At 49.0% G+C, this 18,814-nt stretch overlaps 1 protein-coding gene across 1 annotated transcript in view; it reads right to left on the minus strand.

Annotated features, from left to right (window-relative positions):
* Window positions 1-256: 256 nt before the first annotated feature.
* The window catches only part of MYH13 (myosin heavy chain 13), a 48,227-nt gene continuing 29,669 nt past the window's right edge, over window positions 257-18,814 (minus strand). Inside the window, 18 exon segments of the mRNA XM_032431680.1 lie at window positions 257-271; window positions 670-810; window positions 1,970-2,065; window positions 2,148-2,252; window positions 4,409-4,579; window positions 4,881-5,006; window positions 7,477-7,680; window positions 7,761-8,069; window positions 8,811-8,935; window positions 9,805-9,970; window positions 10,359-10,542; window positions 10,939-11,135; window positions 12,973-13,091; window positions 13,170-13,296; window positions 15,161-15,550; window positions 16,777-16,867; window positions 16,990-17,135; window positions 18,529-18,705. Of these exon segments, the coding sequence (XP_032287571.1) occupies window positions 257-271; window positions 670-810; window positions 1,970-2,065; window positions 2,148-2,252; window positions 4,409-4,579; window positions 4,881-5,006; window positions 7,477-7,680; window positions 7,761-8,069; window positions 8,811-8,935; window positions 9,805-9,970; window positions 10,359-10,542; window positions 10,939-11,135; window positions 12,973-13,091; window positions 13,170-13,296; window positions 15,161-15,550; window positions 16,777-16,867; window positions 16,990-17,135; window positions 18,529-18,705 (2,889 nt within the window).

Below are 18,814 nucleotides of genomic sequence, written 5' to 3' on the forward strand. Positions count from 1 at the left end.
AACCAGTGATTTACTTGGGGGTGAGTTGGCTCTCCACCTTTCCTGCTTGGAGCCAGAGGGCCCACTCTCACATCCCTTGTTTCTTTATATGTATAGCAGATAGGGCAAGCCTCTCCAAGTACCCCGAGCAAGCAGGATGGACGGTGATTGTGAACACGCAGAATCAGAGAGACGAGGAGTGAGGAGACTTTATTTCTCCCAACATCCTCCCTCCCCTCTACCGGCGTGTCGCATGGCAACGGGCATCAGGAAGGCCTCATTCTTCCAGCTTCTGTGGGAGAAAAACAATTGGGAAATGAGTCAAACCCAAGGCAAGGCTGAGCACTGCTTTCACGTGGAGAGCTTGGAAAGGCTAACTTCCAGAAAAAATACTGAGGGATGGCACTGTCTGCCCTTGCACATTGTAAAAACAAAGCTGTGGGGCCCCTGGAGAGGGACGAGGCCCCCGAAAAACAGGGGCTTCCTGGGCAGCGCCACTTAGGACAGGGAGGGATGGGGGTGACAAGGCGTGTGGCCCCCTGTCCCCTGCTGCTCATTGCCCCATGACTCTGGAACCAGCAGGGGCCTGGCTGAAGGGGTGGCATCTGTGAGTGCATGGCCAGCAGCAGGAAAGAGGCACCAAGAGACACCCTCCACGCTCCCCCTGGGTGCTCTGGGGAAGCTGTCTGCTCTCACCTGGCCCCCCACATCTCGGCTCTTGGCCCGCAGCTTGTTGACCTGGGACTCGGCAATGTCCGCTCTCTCCTCTGCCTCCTCCAGCTCGTGCTGGACCCTCCAGCACTTGGACAGCTGCATGTTGGCCTGCTCTTCCTGAATGGGAGATGGAGGGGCAAGAGCCTGAGGAAGCCCCCCTGCTGGGGCTCTTTGGCTGGGACCCAAGTCCTGAGTCCTCCCAAGGCACCTGGAGGGTCAGAGGCCAGTGGCCCAATCCCCCTTGCCCTGGGATTGTCTGCCTGGTGGCCAGGCCACTGTCTACGTCTACTGAGGGCAATCCGAAGGTTCTTGAAGAAGGTGGCCTCCTGGGCACCCTCCCTCCCAGGCAGTCCTGCTGTGACCTTGCTCATCCAATGGGCACAGATCCCTCCCCCTCCAATTAACCAGCTCAGATCTGCTTCCCTGTGGTCAAGGCGGAACCACCAACCCCTGAGCAGGGAGGGAAACAAGACAAGGAGAGAAGCCATATGCTCAGTCATTTATCAACTGCAGAGTCCCCCAAATTTTGTTCCTCAGAACACCAGTCCTGTGGGCTGTTCTGTATACAATATAAAGGCTCCAAGTTCCACTCTGGTTTGTGTGTGTGGGGGAAAGCTGCATTCTGGAATGGCTCGTCCACTTTGAAGAGTGCATTCATTACACGTCACCGACAAAATCTGAGAAATCCTCGAAAGCTACCATTCAACTTGGTTTAACCTAGAGTTTCCCAAACTATTTCTTTTCTGAAACAGAAGAAGTCCTCCCCACCCTTGCCGCCCCAGCCCAGCTTCGTGCTAGTAATAGTATCCCTGAGGTCTATTTGCTCAAGGGCAGGTCAGGAAGAATGGATGGGAGGGAGGCGGTTAGGGAGAGTGGGAAGGAGGAGGCCATGGGGACAAGGGACAGGGCAAGGTGGGATGTTGTGAACCAGGACGGGGTGTTGTCTAAGGCCAGGTTGCCGGCGCAGGGAGGGCTGGTGGGGTGGGCTGAGCTGGCTGGGGCATCAGGGTGAGGTGGGGCTCACAGGGTGGGCTAGAATGTTCTGGGGGCGGGGGATAAAGTGAGGGGGCCAGCCACATAAGGTGAAGCAGAAGGCACCAAGGAAGTGCAGTTGGGGGGTGGGCAGGCTTGTTTAACACAGACCAGGGGAGGGAGGAGGGCAGGCGTCCCTGACTTTGTAGCCTGCAAATGAAAACCTGGGCCTGTGACGGGACAGACTCCTGCTGAGGGCTGGGGGTCCCTGGGCGTGGGCTTCCGGGGACCACCCCCTACTCACAGCCTCCTCAGCCTGCCTCCTGTAAGCCTTCATTTTGGACTGCAGCTTGTCCACCAGGTCCTGGAGCCTGAGGATGTTCTTGCGATCCTCCTCGGCCTGCAAACATAGCACGGTGCCACCGCAGCTTCTGCTGGGGTTGGAGCAACCCAGCGCTCACTGAGGCTTTGAAGATGCCTACCTGGTACGTCAGCTCCTTGACTTTGCGTTCATATTTGTGGGCCCCCTTCAGAGCCTCGGCCCCCCTCTTCTGCTCAGCATCCCGCTCGCTTTCCAACTCCCGCACCTGGGTTTTGGGGGGAGAGAGCCCAGCGTCCAGGTCAGAGCGGCCAGGCTTCTCCCACGGACTCGTTGGTCGGTCATCTTAGCATGAACTCGGGATCCCCTTATTATAGTTTGTAAAAATGTCTCCTCCTGTGGTTCAGGAACCACTTGTGATCACAGGGCCACCACTGTTGGTGCGGTGGCCTTGTGCAAATGAGAACAAGATGCAGCCCTCGGTGCCCACAGCGGGGCCACGAGGCCGGGCTCGGGCTCGGACGCCTCTAACTCTGGGGTCAGCCGCTTGGCAAGGCTTCAGCCCCGACTCATCCCCGCAGGTGAAGTCTGTGTGAGAGTTTCAGGAGGCCTGATTCCTGGTCAAATGAGGCTGCAGGGGGTCAGGGAGAGAGCCTGGGCCACGAATGGTCAAGGTGTGTTCAAGCCCCGGGGCGAGCTGACTGATTCAAAGCACACCCATGGCGAGTTCTATGTGTTTAGGGTGGAGACTGGAATTCCTGCTCTACCTGCCTCGAACGTGGGGGTCAAATTAGAGCCTGTGCAAGTATGTCTTAAATGATAAAGCACCCCGCCGGTGGTGTTCATTTCACAGCTGCTTCTGGCTTTCCTGAAGTCTTGAGGGGACAGGACATCCACCGAGGACATAGGTCACTAACTGTGGCCCCAATACCACAGTCCAGAGAGAGCCAAGATGTGAGGGTGGTGGCCAGCCACGGGGAATCCCATCGGCCACAGACACGGGCAGCTCTGGGCTTGTGGACTCAACAAATCAACCTTGGAATCCGCCAGTGGCCCAGGTTAACGCTGGGTGCTGTTCCAAAAGTGATCCTCACCGCCCCCCCAACTCCCCGCCACCCCACAAGCCCTGGGAAGCTGTTTACCAATGCTCTTGTGGCCTCTGTGAGGTTCGTGGAACTAAAGATAATGGGGCAGCTGGGCCTGGAGGCCAGTCGAAGTGCCCCCCATGTGATGAGGGGGGCTGGCTGGCCCAGGAATCAAAGAATCACGGAGGGAGGCGTGGGCTCTAATCCCTCCCTCAATAGAGGGATCCGTGAGGACAGGCTTAAACTCATGCAATAGAGGATGACTGGGAAGAATAAAAGTAAGCATTTAAAGAATTTGGGGGGAAGAAGCTGTGACTTCCCCGGTGTTGACTTTTGTTACGTGCCTATAGCCTTGTTGTTTTTCGCGGGGGAAAAAAAATTCGTTCCCATTCATGGTGTACATGTGCTGGTGACCACATCCTTGGGAGGCTGGCCTGAAGCCTGAGTGCGTGTGGGGTGCCTCCCTGCTGGGAGAGGTCACCCCCTTCTCTTTGCCTGCCCCTCAGCCCCTTCTCCCACTCCACCATTTCCTCCCTCCCGGGACAACAAAGACGTTCTAACAAGCTCCCCCTCACAGCCCTTTTCCAGAACATCAACTGGTAATGGAGTCCATTTGCAAAACAAATGAAATAAACCATCACGGGTCTAAAGGGAAAAGCAAAGGGTTCAAGCAACAAAGGGATCCATTAGCAAAGAAACAAAAGCAAATATAAATAAGCTCCCAGATACAGAAAAAGCAGGATTGCCTCTGCACAGGGGGTAGCATTTTCCTGGGGCTTTGGCCCAGAGGAAGCGCTGGTCACCTGCCGTGTAGGACGGAGTGAGCTAGCAGCTTACCAGCATCATGGCCTGACTGCGTTCAGAGACTGAGAAATCTGAGACGAATGGGAGCCGGGGGTGGGAGGTGAGGAGAGACTCTAGACTTTAGGTAGGATGGGCCATTGTTCACCAGAGTGGAGGCTGGTCCAAAATGTAACTTACACCAACTATGTAATGTTATGAATGTAAATTATATTTCCCTTCACTTACAAGGAACTAAATTCCTATAAAAACAGGATGTGAACATTTGCAAGTGTCTTCATTCTGCAGCTCCTAAGGCATGAGTGTTGTAAAGTGTGTGTGTGTGTGTGTGTGTGTGTGTGTGTGTGTGTTGGGGTGTAGGAACCAGTGAAGGAGAAACAGGTGGGCATATCGACTCACAGAGAGCTCTGCAAGTAGTCCTCAGACCAAACTTGCATGCACTCCATCCATGCCCACTTTCCTGCAACCTTGTGGCTCTGCCCTGGATGGCTGAACCGGGTATCACTTTGAGAGCCAGCATCTTCTCGAGCCACCCTACCCGGTTCTCCAGTTTCTGAATCTGCTTCTTCCCACCCTTCAGGGCCAGCTGCTCAGCCTCGTCCAGACGGTGCTGCAGGTCCTTCACCGTCTGCTCCAGGTTCTTCTTCATGCGCTCCAGGTGGGCGCTGGTGTCCTGCTCCTTCTTCAGCTCCTCGGCCATCATGGCTGCCTGATGAAGTTCATAGAAAGTATGAGTGGGCCACCTGGCATCCCGACCGGGAGTATAAAGAGGATGCTGTCAAAGTCAGTGCTGTGCATGCTGATCCTGCCTCCCTCGTTCCACCATGACTGGTGATGCATCTCCTCCCCAGCTGGTTTTGGCTGAGGCTTCATCTACCTCCCTCTCCCTAGGAAGCCAGCACGACCGACTGTAGGTCAGCAGGAGACAAAGCCTACTTGCCTTGTCCCCACCTAGAAGCCCCTTCCCTATCTCCAAACACTGGCTCTGAAAAAGAAGGAACAGAGCTCACATCTGTGATGGCCTTCTTGGCCTTCTCCTCCACGTTTCTGGACTCCTGGGTGGAGTTCTCCACCTCTGCCTGGCACTGGGCTATGTCCGCTTCCAATTTTTTCTTGGTATTTATCAGGCTTGTGTTCTATAGGAAAAATTAGATGCCAGAGGTGTAGGTTATCTTTGGACGCTTGGAACAATCGAGGGGGAGAAAGTTGCATGCAGAAGGAAATCAATCACGATCATGTTTCTTATTTTTCACCTGGGGATTTGCTAGATACTGTTTCATTCTTGACCAAACAGAAGGTCCTCAAACAGACCCAAGAACTGCACATCAGTTAAGTGAGTAACTGATAATGGTAGATTTTCACAGATTTGAGGAAGAAGAGATTACTCAGTAAAAGGTGTCAGAGCAAGCAAAGGATAGGTAGACATAAGTATATAAAATGAGAAATAGTTCCAATGGTCAAAACACACCATAAATAGAATTATAAGGGTTGTGGAAAAGTGCAATGTATGTTGCTGAAAAAAACATTCTCTTCCTTAACATCTAAAAAAGGCAAATCATGCAAGAAAACAGGGCACAAAGTACAGATAGGTGGAACACACCAGAAGAAATAATTACTCATTAGTAATCAAAACTTTGTTGTATTTTATTTTTTTAAGTAGGCTCCACGCCCAACATGGGGCTTGAACTCATGACCCTGAGATCAAGAGTTGAATTGGATGCTCTACCCACTGAGCCAGCCAGGCACCCCAAGAAAATCAAAATTATAAAGGTGAGGTGTTTTCCAACCATAAAGTTGGTGAGGATTAAAAGATGTGTAACTGGGGTCTTTGAGGATTTAGAGGCAAGAGCGCTTACATATTTTCCCAATGAGAATAAAAATGGAGACCACCTTGTGAAGGCCGATTTACAATATGTTGCAAATGTCTTTATTGTTTGGACCATGAAATTCTGCTTCCAGCAATCTATTTACTTCTGGGAATATTAAGGAAATAAGAATAATGGGGGGCGCCTGGGTGGCTCAGTTGGTTAAGCGACTGCCTTCGGCTCAGGTCATGATCCTGGAGTCCCTGGATCGAGTCCCGCATCGGGCTCCCTGCTTGACAGGGAGCCTGCTTCTCCCTCTGACCCTCCCCCCTCTCATGTCCTCTCTCTCTCTCATTCTCTCTGTCTCAAATAAATAAATAAAATCTTTAAAAAAAAAAAAAAGAATAATGGGAAAATGTGAAAATTTAATTATAACTAAGTTCATCATAGAAAATTTTCTAATGGTAAAAATTTTACTGGGAATAATTAAAAACATCCAGCCGTGGAGGATCGATTAAATAAAAGTGCCATATCACCCTACTGTAACAGACCACTTTTCTGCCACTGAAAATAGTCATGGTGGGGGGCACCTGGGTGGCTCATTCGGTTAAGCGTCCGACTCTTGGTTTCAGCTCAGGTCATGATCTCAGGGTCATGAGATCAAGACCTGCACGGGGAAGGGGGGGTCCTCCCTCGTCCGGGAGTCCTCCCTCGGCAGGGAGTCCACTTGAAGATTTCTCTCTGTCCCTTCCCCCACAGTGCAAGCGTGTGTTCTCTCTTTCAAATAAATAAATCTTTTTAAAAAATAGTCATAGAAGATTATTTAAAGGTGTGGAAATATGTACATGACGTGTTGTTAAAATGAAAATAAGTTGCAAAAACATTGATCACATTTCTACAAAAGTATGATAATGGTAGACCGCTTGGAATGAAAGATCTCAAAGTGGTAACACTGTGGCTGGTATTTTTCTTCTATTTGGTTGCTTGTATGCTCTATATTTTGTAACAAAGAATTGTTTTTATAGGGGCACCTGGGTGGCTCAGATGGTTAAGCGTCTGCCTTCCGCTCAGGTCATAATCCCAGGGTCCTGGGATCGAGCCCCACATCGGGCTCCCTGCTCCAAGGGAAGCCTGCTTCTCCCTCTCCCACTCCCCCTGCTTGTGCTCCTGCTCTCACTCTCTCTGTCAAATAAATAAATAAAAAACCTTAAAAAAAAAAGAATTGTTTTTATAAAACTTCTATAAAGGTGGCAGACAGCCTGTCTTCTGTTGTCCTGCTCACTGCTCCCTTGTGGTGTATTCAATAAACTTCTATCTCCTTAAAAAACAAACAAAAACTTTCATAAAGGTAATAAGAATAATTATTTTGAAAGACAATTCTAATTTTCTATGATTGTAGCTTAGATGTTGCTTCCTCCGGGAAGCCTTCTCCAGCACCTTGATGCAATAATTCATCCTTCCTTTCTCTGATGTTCCCACAACATGCACGACCTTTTATCTTCAGATTAAAGAAAGCTCAGAAATCTGTCCATCTGGAGCATCGTTATTCCAAGAACTAAGCTTTTTTTTTTTTTTTTTAAAGACTTTAAGTCATCGCTACAGCCCAAGTGGGGCTCGAACTCCCAACCCTGAGACTGAGAGTCCCGTGCTCTACTGTGCCAGCCAGCCTCCCTGCAAGAGCTAAGCTTAATGCAACTTGGTCTTGACCGCTAGTCTGGGAGGAAGGATGGGTGCTCCCTTCTGCCGTGTGGGTCCTGCCTGCCCCCAGGGTGGGCCCCGAGTGGAGGGAGGAGGGATGCACCTGGGCGTGGAGGAACTGCACGCGGTCGCTGGCGTCCAACAGTTCCTGCTCCGACAGCCTGCGGGTCCGCTCCGTCTGCTCCAAGGCCACCTTCATCTCCTCCAACTCCTCCAGCAAGAGCCCATTCCTGCGCTCCACGATGGCTAGCTGCTCCTTGAGGTCCTCGTTGCTCCTCAGGGCATCATCCAGGTGCAGCTGGGAGTCCTGCAGGGAAAGCCAGATGTGAGGCCAGAGCCTGGGACAGGCTGAGCGCCGGCCAGGTCCACCAAAGCCTGCGCGCTCACCTTGAGCTGGCCCTGCACGGTGCGCAGGTGTTTCTGGGTCTACGCCACCTGGCAGCTGGAATGGCCCAGCTGGATCTCCATCTCGTTGAGGTCTCCCTCTATCTTCTTCTTCAGCCTCAGGGCATCCTTCCGGCTCCGGATCTCAGCATCCAGCATGCTCTGCATGGCCTCTGTTGCCCGCTGGCTATTTCTTTTCAGCTGATTGATTTCTTCATCCTTCTCAGTGACCCTGCGGTCAAGCTCGGATTTCACCTGGCTCAACTCCAGCTGGATGTGCAAGATCTTGCTCTCTTCACGTTCCAAGGAACCCTGATCAAACCAGAGGGGGGATCATGGGCAGCCCCCCTTCCTGAACGGGTATTTTCTTTGCTGTTATGATCAAATGAGTATTATTCTACCCATTCTACAGATGAGTAGAGGTCAAATAATGTGACCCCCAAATGTCCCTCCCAGTAATGAACCTGGGACTAAAGCTTTGTATCTGTTATTAACAATTTTATGTCTGGAGAGGGACAGAGCACCTTTTTGAATTAGTAAAACCTTTATTGGGTGTGTCTATTTTAACAGGGACCATGACTCAGGAGCCACCCTATTGCCTGAAATGACAGGGTAATCGCTCTCCCCTTATCCTGCATTATGCAAATTTCCCTAGAAACAGCTCTACCATCCGCCCTGTGCTGGCCACACACAGGACACTGGGCCTATTTTGACTTTACAGAAATCCCAGTGGCCATAGACCATCCGGCGTCTGACTCTGTTAGGGCTGAGGAATTCTGAGCCAGCTCTCAGGATGCCTGCTGATTGATTTCTTGCTTCCCAGGAGGAAGACATCGAGGACATCACGAATGCATTTATATATTTTCCAAAGGGGAAATGTGATGAACTAGAGGACACCCAGGAGATGAAGCACAGCACAGCTGTTTCCCCAAGGACGGCTGGATGTTCTTCCCCATGGAGCCTCCTCGGCACCTTGGCAGGAAGCAGCCCCGAAGGTCTGGTCTAGTCCCCCTCCTTCGGTGTCCTGCCCTCCTGACCTTCCCAGACACTTGCCTCCGCCTCTTCTAGGGCAGCCTGGAGGTCTGACTTTTCCTGCTCCACCTGCTTCTTGGTCTTTTCCACTTCCTGAAGGTTCTTGCCAGTTTCTGCAATCTGCTCGGTTAAGTCGGAGATCTCTTCTGCAAAGGACAGGCTCGATTTAGCTTGTTTGATGGGGCTCTAGTTGACAGCAGAGGCATCCTGCCTGGCAACTTGGGGACTGGTGATCCATTTACATTTATGTAGGAGAGAATACGGCAGAGCCCTTCGGGTGAGGTCTCGGCACGACACAGGTGTGTTGCCTCACCTGAACGATGCAGAGAGTGGAGTGGCGAGAACGCTAAAACTTCACAAAGTATATAAAACGGGTGTGGCGAGGGCCGGGGAAGAAAATTCTGGAGACGACGCATAGAATATAGAATCATAGCCTTTCGGGACTGGAAGGGGCTTTAGGGGGCATCGGGTCTGGTCTGATTTTGCAGATCTAGAGTCTGAGGTCCTAAGGGATTTAGCGACATGCCCAAGGACACAAAGCCACATACAGACAGAATCCACAGACGATCCTGTTCTCTAAGAAGAGGTGAGCTTAGCAACTCACCTTGCCCTTCGTGTTCCAGAATGACACTTTACTATGACTGTGTCTGTGGCATCAGCAGGGCTGAGCTCCAGGGTCAATGGAGCAGATGGGAGGGTTCTGTGGGGCAGTGGGAAGAAGGCGGCAAGAAGGGGTACAGGTGCTCACCTGGGGTGGGTGGGGGGGAGAGCTCACCTTGCAGATTTTTTTTTTTTTAAAACATCCTTTTTTTTTTTTTTTTTTTTTTTTAAATTTTATTTACTTGACAGAGAGAGACACAGCGAGAGAGGGAACACAAGCAGGGGGAGTGGGAGAGGAAGAAGCAGGCTCTCCGCCGAGAAGGGAGCCCGATGCGGGGCTCGATCCCAGGACCCTGGATCATGACCTGAGCCGAAGGCAGACGCTTAACGACTGAGCCACCCAGGCGCCCCTCACCTTGCAGATTTTTATTCTCCCGCCTCAGCATCTCCAGCTGGTCCACCACCTCCTCATAGGCATTTTGCATCTTGAAGATTTCAGTACTAAGCGACCTGGATCCTTTCTGAGCAGCTTCCAACTCAGCCTGACTCTCATCCAGCTTTTGCTTCCACTCTGCAAGGACCTGGGAGATGACACAGGGACACGTGAACAGCAGGAAGGACCAGGGCACCTGGGAGAGCCCACGAAAACAAGGGCTGTCTGTCAGCAACACCAAGGTTTTACCCTTACATCCCGGGGACCCAAGAAACAGGGTAGGCCCCATTCTAGATCACAGGCTCCAGACTCTGATGTTCCTACGGGCCATCCACTGTCTTCTTAAAGGTATTTGGATCTCAGAGTAATCTGAATTAGCTTGGACTACAAATTCACTTTGGAGGGACTGTCACAAAAGCAAAGAGACATTGCAAAACCCAGCCGCCCACACTATGACTTGATGCTCGGCGGACCTCCCAAATGCCGTGCCTCTCCCACATCCCAGGGTGAGAGGCCGTGGCTCTTTGGGGGCAGACCTTATCAAAGTCCCTCTGCTTCCTGTCCAGGATGGTGCGGGCCATGTTGGTGAGTTCCAAGTCCAGCATCAGCTCATCAACTTCCCCCTGGAGCCTCTGCTTGGTTTTCTCCAAGGACGCACACTTGGAGCTCACTGCCTCTGTGTTTTCTTCTGCTTCCTGGAGCCTCTGGGCCAGTTTTTTCCTAAGAGAACCAGATTTTTTGTTTTGTTTTGTTTTGTTTTTGGTAAAGGTGGACTATTTCAGAAATAACTGTCAGATCAGATGAGGATGAACAGTCTATTTGGGGCTGGGACTGGGTAAGACCAAGACATAGAATGGGATGCGTGGGCAGGGTCTAGGTATCATCCGAAGAATCCCAAAGTGCTTGGCGGCAAAGCAGGTCACCAAGAAGCCACCAAGGGAACCAGGTGGAAAAGACAGTCCCTGGGGAAGGACAGGGACGCCCTATCTGAATGCTTAACAAAACTCAAGGGCCTGGGTTGGAAGAAAGAGTCTCTCAAGGCAGGAAGAATTTTCTGTCCCTTCACTGTGAAGTATCTTGGGGTCACCTCTCTTGCTGTCACTGGGGAGCCCATACTTGGCCTCCTCCAGGTCCTCCGTGTGCTGGATGGCGTCCGTCTCGTATTTGGTCCTCCACTGGGCCACCTCGCTGTTGGCCTTGGACAGCGCCCTCTGCAGCTCGGCCTTGGATTCCTGCTCCTCCTCATACTGTTCCCGCAGCAGGTCACAGTCGTGGCGGGAGGACTGCAGGGCGTGGGCCAGGGCGTTCTTGGCCTGTGGAAGGACGGTGGTGACAGATTGCAAAGACGTTTGGCCATTTTCCAAGCTAAGGTATTTTCCTCTAAACTGGCATCTCCCAACGTGAGCTGTTCCCAAGCTGCCTTTGCAAACTTTTGCCACATCCACGTATGTCCTGTTTTATTTAATTTTTGTCAAGTGGACTCCCTTATTGTATTTCAATAAAAGTAAACTATTAAACTACATTAAATAGAAAAACACTAACATTCGCCACAAACAGAAGGGAACCGTAAGAATGAATGTAAAGCAATGTTATCGATCACCTTCCAGCCAGGTACTTGCCATGTGGCTCTGTGCCTGAAGCTCACTCGCTCTACGCCTTAATAAGGAAAATGAGCACGCCCTAGAGAGATGGTATCCAAATCGAGCTCTTTCCCTTATGTAAGCAGAAGAATCAAAACAGAATTAAGAAGGGGATCGTTTTCTTGCTATGTGATGCAATGCTATGGAAAGCTATCACCGTGAAAAAAACCCAAAAAGGTATTCTTTGGTGTCATCAGGGGCTGTGTCCCCACACTCTGGGGAACTCTGATGTGAGTTGTTCTGTTTCTATGGCTCTGGTACCTCTTCCTGGGCAGGGGAGGATGTGCCCAGAGGCCTCCCTCACTCACTCCTGCCTGGTCAGAAGGACAATTTAGCTCTCATCTTGATGGTCACGAAACTCTTTTTTTTTTTTTTAAGATTTTATGTAATCTCTACACCCAACATGGGGCTCGAACTCACAACCCTGAGATCAAGAGTCGTATGCTCTACCGACTGAGCCAGCCAGGCGCCCCACAAAACACTTTCTGAGGCCACCATCAAAGAAAGTTTTGTTGACCTAGCACAGTCACGTGTACATTTGTTTTTGTTTTGTTTTGTTTTTTAAAAACACAGCAAAACTTAACCCAAGAGAGAGAACTCAGTTGCTACTGTATCCCAGCCAGAGGACAGCCTCGTTCCTGAAATGGATCTTCTCACTGCTCGTTCCGACTCTGGTTCTTATCACAACCCCCACCCCAGTCCACCGAAGACCCTTACCATAGAGCGGAAAGATGGGAGACTAATAAAGTGCTTGGTTTTGTTTTTAGAAGAAGTAAGTAGGGTTCAGGAAAATTCCAGAAGATTGCCTTGTAAGCCTTAGCTGATGCACGGCAACCTCAAAATCACAGAATGCAGTTTTGGTGGACTTCTGGATTCCTATTCTAATGCTTGAACGCACACTGACAGCATTTATTAGGCACCTGCTGCGTGCACTGTTCTACTGTTTAGCACTAGGGAAAAATCATTCTTGCCTAGGAGGAGTTTACAGGTCAGCGGGGAGATGGGCATGATGAGCATATCTAGATATGGAAGTCAAGAACATGATGATGAGGTTCATGTTTATGCATATGTCCCAAGTGTGTCCCTAAAGCCATGCAGTCTTTCGGAGGAGGAGAAGTTAAAATCGGGTGTTGTGGCAGGTGACATGTGAGTGAGGAGGAAGAAAGAGGAGGGCATCTCGGGGGGCCGGGCTGAATGGCTGAGCAGAGTGAAAGAACACACAGAGGCAGAGATGGTCAAGCTGGTGCAGTGGCGGGAGGGGATGCCCTGGCTGGTGAGGGGTGTTTATCAGACCACCCCGTTGAGGGACAGAGGAGCCCAAAGGGTGGAGCACCCTGGCTCTGAGGAAGGAGATCCAACGCCAAAGCCCTGTGACCTCAAAGAACAGGTTCCTACCCTCAAACACAGCAGAGAGGAGCAGTATCAGACTTCATGCAGCAGCCCTACCTCCAACCAGTTTTCGTGGCGTCTCAGGTTCTGACTCTGCCATTCCAGAAAGAGGCATTCTTACCTTGGTTTCTTCTTCCAGTTGCCTCTTAAGCTCCTCCAGCTGCTGGGTGAGGGCCTGCTTGCCTTTGGTTAGCTGTGAAATCAGAGACTCCTTCTCTTCCAGGTGGTGGCTCAGCTCCCCTACCAAACAGATGTATGAGTGTTGCTGACCATTGCTGACCCAAAGCCTGTAGCTTCTGAAACCCAGCCCCTCCTTACCATTTTGGGTCTGCAGTCTTGCCTTCTGCATGTTCAGATCATGGACTAACTGTGTCTGTTGGTCATCCTTGGCTTTGATCTCATTAAATTGGTCTTCCACAGTCCGGCACATTCTTTCCATGTTACTCTTTAAAAAAAAAAAAAGTCAACATGAATGGAAAAAATGGGTTTCTGGTGTCCAGTACTGAACTGGGAAGTTGGATAGTTTAGCTTCTTGTCAGGTCAAATAAAAATAAAAATGCAGAACACATACATGTCTGTTTAAAAAATTATAATCACTTCAGATTTGCTTTAGTTTTAATCTGTGATGACTGCTTAGTCACCAATAGATTGAAGCAACAGCTTTCAACTATCTACTTATCTACTTATCTTAGGTAGATAATTGACTGGTTTATAAAAAAAAACCTTTGAGAAGATGCTACTCAAAGGAATCCCAGGATCCTCTTGTAATATAAGTAATTCTGTTGCCATGTGAATAATATTACTTTTTTTGTTGTTTGCAAGCAGTCTATTCAGGTGACGCTGTTGCACATTTCATTTGATAATACAAAAGATTCCTTATGTTGGAGGTGGCACGGAGGGAGTCACTCCCCCAGCCTCTAGTTGGCCCATATTTTTGTGAAGTTTGTTTAAAAACCTTGCATATATTGTAGAGTTCCTCCTACCTCATATATCATAAAACAAATATGTTGAGCATATACTTTTCCTCAGACTCGGACGTATAAGATGGTGGCAGAAGAGGCAGGGATATTAGATTCAAAGGAAGGTCTCCAGGGGCTTAGGATATCTTTGAGAAAATGACATATGAACATAAAATAATTTTATCTAGGGTAGTTGAAAAAGAGACAGCAACTCACAAGGAGAAAAATCAAAAGATACAATAACTTAAAAAATATAAAGCAATATAAGGTATTTCTTCCACTGGATTCTAAAATTGAGAACAGAGAGCATGAAGTGATGGAGGAAGGGAGATGGTAAGGAGGTGCTGTCATCTCTTCCAATCCAGACAACTCTGCAACCTGGCCTGGGTGCTACGGGGGAGAGAGACAAAGACAGAGACAGAGAATACATACAGACATAACTTCTTAGAGGGAGGAAAAAGCCAAGAAGGGCAGAAAAATGGGGAAGCAGGCAAGAGAGAAAGAAGGAGTGGCAGTCAGGCACTGAGGAAGAAATCAAGAGAAAGCCCAGGCTGTGGGTGTCCAGATCCTAAACAAGGACAGCAAGAGGCCCCATGAATCTAGGAGCACATTGTCGCTCTCTGAGGAAGCCTCTGCCTTGAAGTCATACACAGGTGTGGGTTTACCAGCAAGCTGGTGAGGTTTGAGCTTCATGACCTTCACTTGCATGGGCCCTAGATCATGCAGGTAGTTGTAGAAGGTTCCAGGTGGAGAAGGAAAGCTACATGCAAGCAGAATATATTTCTAGGGAGGCATTTCTGGCAGATGGTCTGAGTCTCCAGGATGTCAGTAATCTGTGACTTCTTTTTCTCACTCTAAATGAGTATTTACTTTCATGCCTAACTTTGTATTTATAATTTTGTGTACATTTTCTTAAAGAGCCCCTCCCCTCCTGAATTTTACATGCTTTGAGTGGTATAAAACTTGGATCTACCCCTGTTCTCACGCATAACTTCACATTGGTTATGCCACCCAGAGATTGATACCATGGGCTAAGGAGGCAGCATGTAGACAACCATACCTAGCAAGGCCCTTTGGTGCAATCCATCCGTTCTAGAAAATGCCAGATGGATTGGAAAATTCTGAGAGCTTTCTGAAACTCTGGAGGGATGATGAGACCTTGAGTCATAGTAGGTCACTGAGTCAAGCTCCAAGAGAGGAATGGATTTGGGGAGGACTGGGAGCAAGCAGAAGGCAGGAGAGCCTTGCAGTTTAGAACAGGCAGTGAGTTTGGGGGCATCAAATTACATCTGCTCCCTGGGTAGGTGGACGTGGCTGCCTCGCATTTGCTAAGAGCAGGGGGTCAGGTACCTTCGACTTGGAGACAGTTTCAATGTTGCTGGCCATGTCATCAATCTCCATCTTCAGCTCGCTCTTCTCCTTCTCCAGCTTCTGCTTGACCCTCTGCAGGTTGTCTATCTGCTCCCCGAGCTCAGCCACACTGTCCGCGTGCTTATTCCTCAGGGTGGCCGCCGTGGCTTCGTGCTGCTGGGTGGCCTCCTCCAGGTCCCGGCGAAGTTTCTGGAACTCTGCCTCGCGCTTCTTGTTCATCTCGATCTGGGCAGAGGTGGCCCCACTGGCTTCTTCTAGGCGCTCGCTGATCTCTTCCAGTTCCCGGGAGAGGTCAGAGCGCTGCTTCTCTGCTTTGGCCCGGGAGGCCCGCTCTGCCTCGATTTCCTCCTCCAGCTCTTCTGTGCAGGCCTGAAAGGGTCACCGCATCAGAAATGTTGGAGGGAGGGAGCAGCCCACTTTGGGAGGGGTAGGGTGAGGTACTGGGGGTAGGCACCACAAAGAAAAGACTACACGATAATATTAAGTTAGTGAGGAATAAACTTGGAAACAATATAAATGTCCATCAGTAGGGGAATGGTCAAATCCACCATGATGGAACCATGTTCCAGAAGTTCATGGAGCAGTTAAGATTTGACCCATGTCTACCACGACAGCTCTGCAAGATGCATTGTTACATGAAAGTAGCAAGTTGCAGAACCATAGTCTCTGTATTATCATATTGAAGCTAAAAAATATAAAGTATATAGAATAGGAAATGCACATATATTTAATGAACATATTTATATGCATAAACATAAATGTAAAGATATATAATATACGCTTGCATATATTTATGTTCTTGCTCCTTTATATTTTAATATATATGTGCATATACATATATATGTGTGTATCATATATATATATATATATATATATATATGTGTATATATATATATCTCCCATAGACAGTTTCTTTGGGTCTTTTTTCTTTTTAAGATTTCATTTTTAAGTCATCTCTACACCCAACATGGGGCTCGAACTCACAACCCCGAGATCAAGAGCGGCAGGCTCCACCAACTGAGTCAGCCAGGCGCCCGTCTTTGGGTCTTAAATGCGTACATAAACCCATAGCAAGAGATCTGGTAGGATACACAATCCAGCTAAAAGTGAGAGCGACTTCTGAGAAGGGAGGGTTATCAGTGGTGATCAAAGCACGCTTATCAATCATATTTAGCCTTATTGGTAACACTGTAATATTCTCAAGGAAATCTATGTATGTGCTACTGACAAAATTAAAATGTTAATTTCAGAAAAAATAAAGGGAAGGACAGGACATTGTTTCCAGCTCCGAGGACAGTAAGAAAATGAGCAGCTAAAGAAACAAAGGCAAAAGGGCAGGGGGGACCCTTGCAAAGGGTTTTTGGGGTCAGGAAGGGGTTTTTTTTTTTTTAAAGATTTTATTTATTTATTTGAGAGAGAGAATGAGATAAAGCATGAGAGGGGGGAGGGTCAGAGGGAGAAGCAGACTCCCCGCTGAGCAGGGAGCCCGATGCGGGACTCCATCCCAGGACTCCAGGATCATGACCTGAGCCGAAGGCAGTTGCTTAACCAACTGAGCCACCCAGGCGCCCCAGGAAGGGTTTTGAAACTTCTACCTGCAGCTCTTTGATCTTCTTTTGTAATTGTAAACTGTGCCCTTGTTCCTCGTCAATTTTGGTTTGTAACTGACTGATTTCAAGCTCCTTCCTGCAAATAGATACATATATATATGTATATATTTAAAAATAACATGAAATACAAACCTTTTATAAAGGCCAGCTAATTTGGCATTCGGGCTCAAACACAGAGGTCAAACACGAGATATCTACTTCTTCAATTTCTCCTCCACTTGCTGCTTGTCATTTTCTAGATCCGTAATGGATTCCTGGGACATTTTCAGGTCCCCTTCCAGCTTCCTCTTTACTCTCTCCAGGTCTGCCCGCAGTTTCTTCTCCTGCTCCAAGGAGCCCTCAAGCTGGGGAAGACATGGGCAGAAAAGGTTGGAGCTCGCCCTTTGAGCCGCACCCATGCCCACAGCTTCCTTGGGCTCCCGTGGGGGCATGACTGCTGGCCTCTGGCCCCGGGAGGGAGCAAGTTTCCCCGTGTCCCCACTCTTCCCTCCTGCAGCAAAGGTTACCCCAGGGGGCTGGATCTCTCGGGAGCCTTCTGGTGCCTCTTTCGGCTGATTCCCACTTGGCCTGTCCCTTTCCTGTAGGATCATGGTGCCCATAGGTGCATGCTTGTGCGCAGACGGGAACAAGCCGGGCATCTGTGGACGGGCTCTGCTACAGCCAAGCCCGGGAAGGTCTAGATTGCACACTGTCACTCCTCCCAGCTGACACCATGCATCGGTGGGGAGATCAGGGCTACTCTGTGTATGTGTGTGTCCATGAATGTGTGCACACGTGTGGGTGTGGGGAACAGGGTGGTAGGGGTGGAGCTCGCCTGCTCTGGCCTCAGGAAAACATGCAATCTGGACAAGTTCTAGCCACAACCGTGAGTAAGCCTGAAAATGTCAGGCCTGGCTCTTTCACCAGGGAACATATATGCAACTGATGAATCACTACAGTCTATCTCAGAAACAAACAAAAAAAGTAACACGATGGGGGAAAAAATGGTAATTGTCATGGCCACAAACAGGACTCATTTTTAACAATGTTAAAATAACTCAATTTTAACAATGTTAGAACAGGATTGGAGATTTTGGAACCCAAGGACCTGCAAATGCATGCTAATTACGATGATGTTGATGATGATGACGGGGCTAATGTTTTACTAACACTCTCTACATGTTGAGTTTTCTTTCTTTTCTTTTTTCTTTCTTTTCTTTCTTTCTTTCTTTCTTTCTTTCTTTCTTTCTTTCTTTCTTTCTTTCTTCTTTCTTTCTTTCTTTCTTTTTTTTCTTCCTTCCTTCCTTCCTTCCTTCCTTCCTTCCTTCCTTCCTTCCTTCCTTCCTTCCTTCCTTCCTTCAAGATTTTATTTATTGAGAGAAAGCACAAGCAGGGGGAGAGGGAGAGGGAGAAGAAGACTCCCTACTGAGCAGGGAGCCTGATGCGGGGCTCGATCCCAGGACCCAGGGATCATGACCTGAGCTGAAGGCAGATGCTTAACCGACTGAGTCACCCAGGCGCCCCCGTGCTGAGCTTTCCATGGAAACCCTCTGAAATGGAGCTGGTTGTAGCCCCATTTCACAAGGTAGACACAAAGGCTGCAGAGTTTAAGTGGCTCGCTCAGCATTCCAGACTCGTGTGGAGGGGGCTGAGGTCCGGACTCAGTTCATCTGCTTCAGAATCAGAAGTTAGACCCCCCTCTTAACCCCTGCCTCTGCAAATAACAGCCATTAGAACACAGTAGTAAAATATCCTTACGTCATCTGTTTGCTGTTCCAGCTTGACATTTATTTTCATTAGACCGTTGACTTTATCTTCTTCCACCTGGAGATCATCCAGTGTTTGCTGATGGGCTTCCTGCAGAGACTTCTTCTCCTTGGTCAGTTTGGAAATGTTTTCCTCAAGTGCTGTCATTTCTTCAGAAAGATTCTTTACCTGGGAAGATATCAACACCAATGGAGTGCTCAAACAATTCAATCAGAAGCTATTGATTTTTTTTCCCCTTTCCTTTTCCTTTTTCTTTCTTTTTTGGCTACTGCGTCTC

This window comes from Phoca vitulina, unplaced genomic scaffold (assembly GCF_004348235.1).
Source record: "Phoca vitulina isolate PV1807 unplaced genomic scaffold, GSC_HSeal_1.0 scaffold47, whole genome shotgun sequence".
NCBI lineage: Eukaryota > Metazoa > Chordata > Mammalia > Carnivora > Phocidae > Phoca > Phoca vitulina.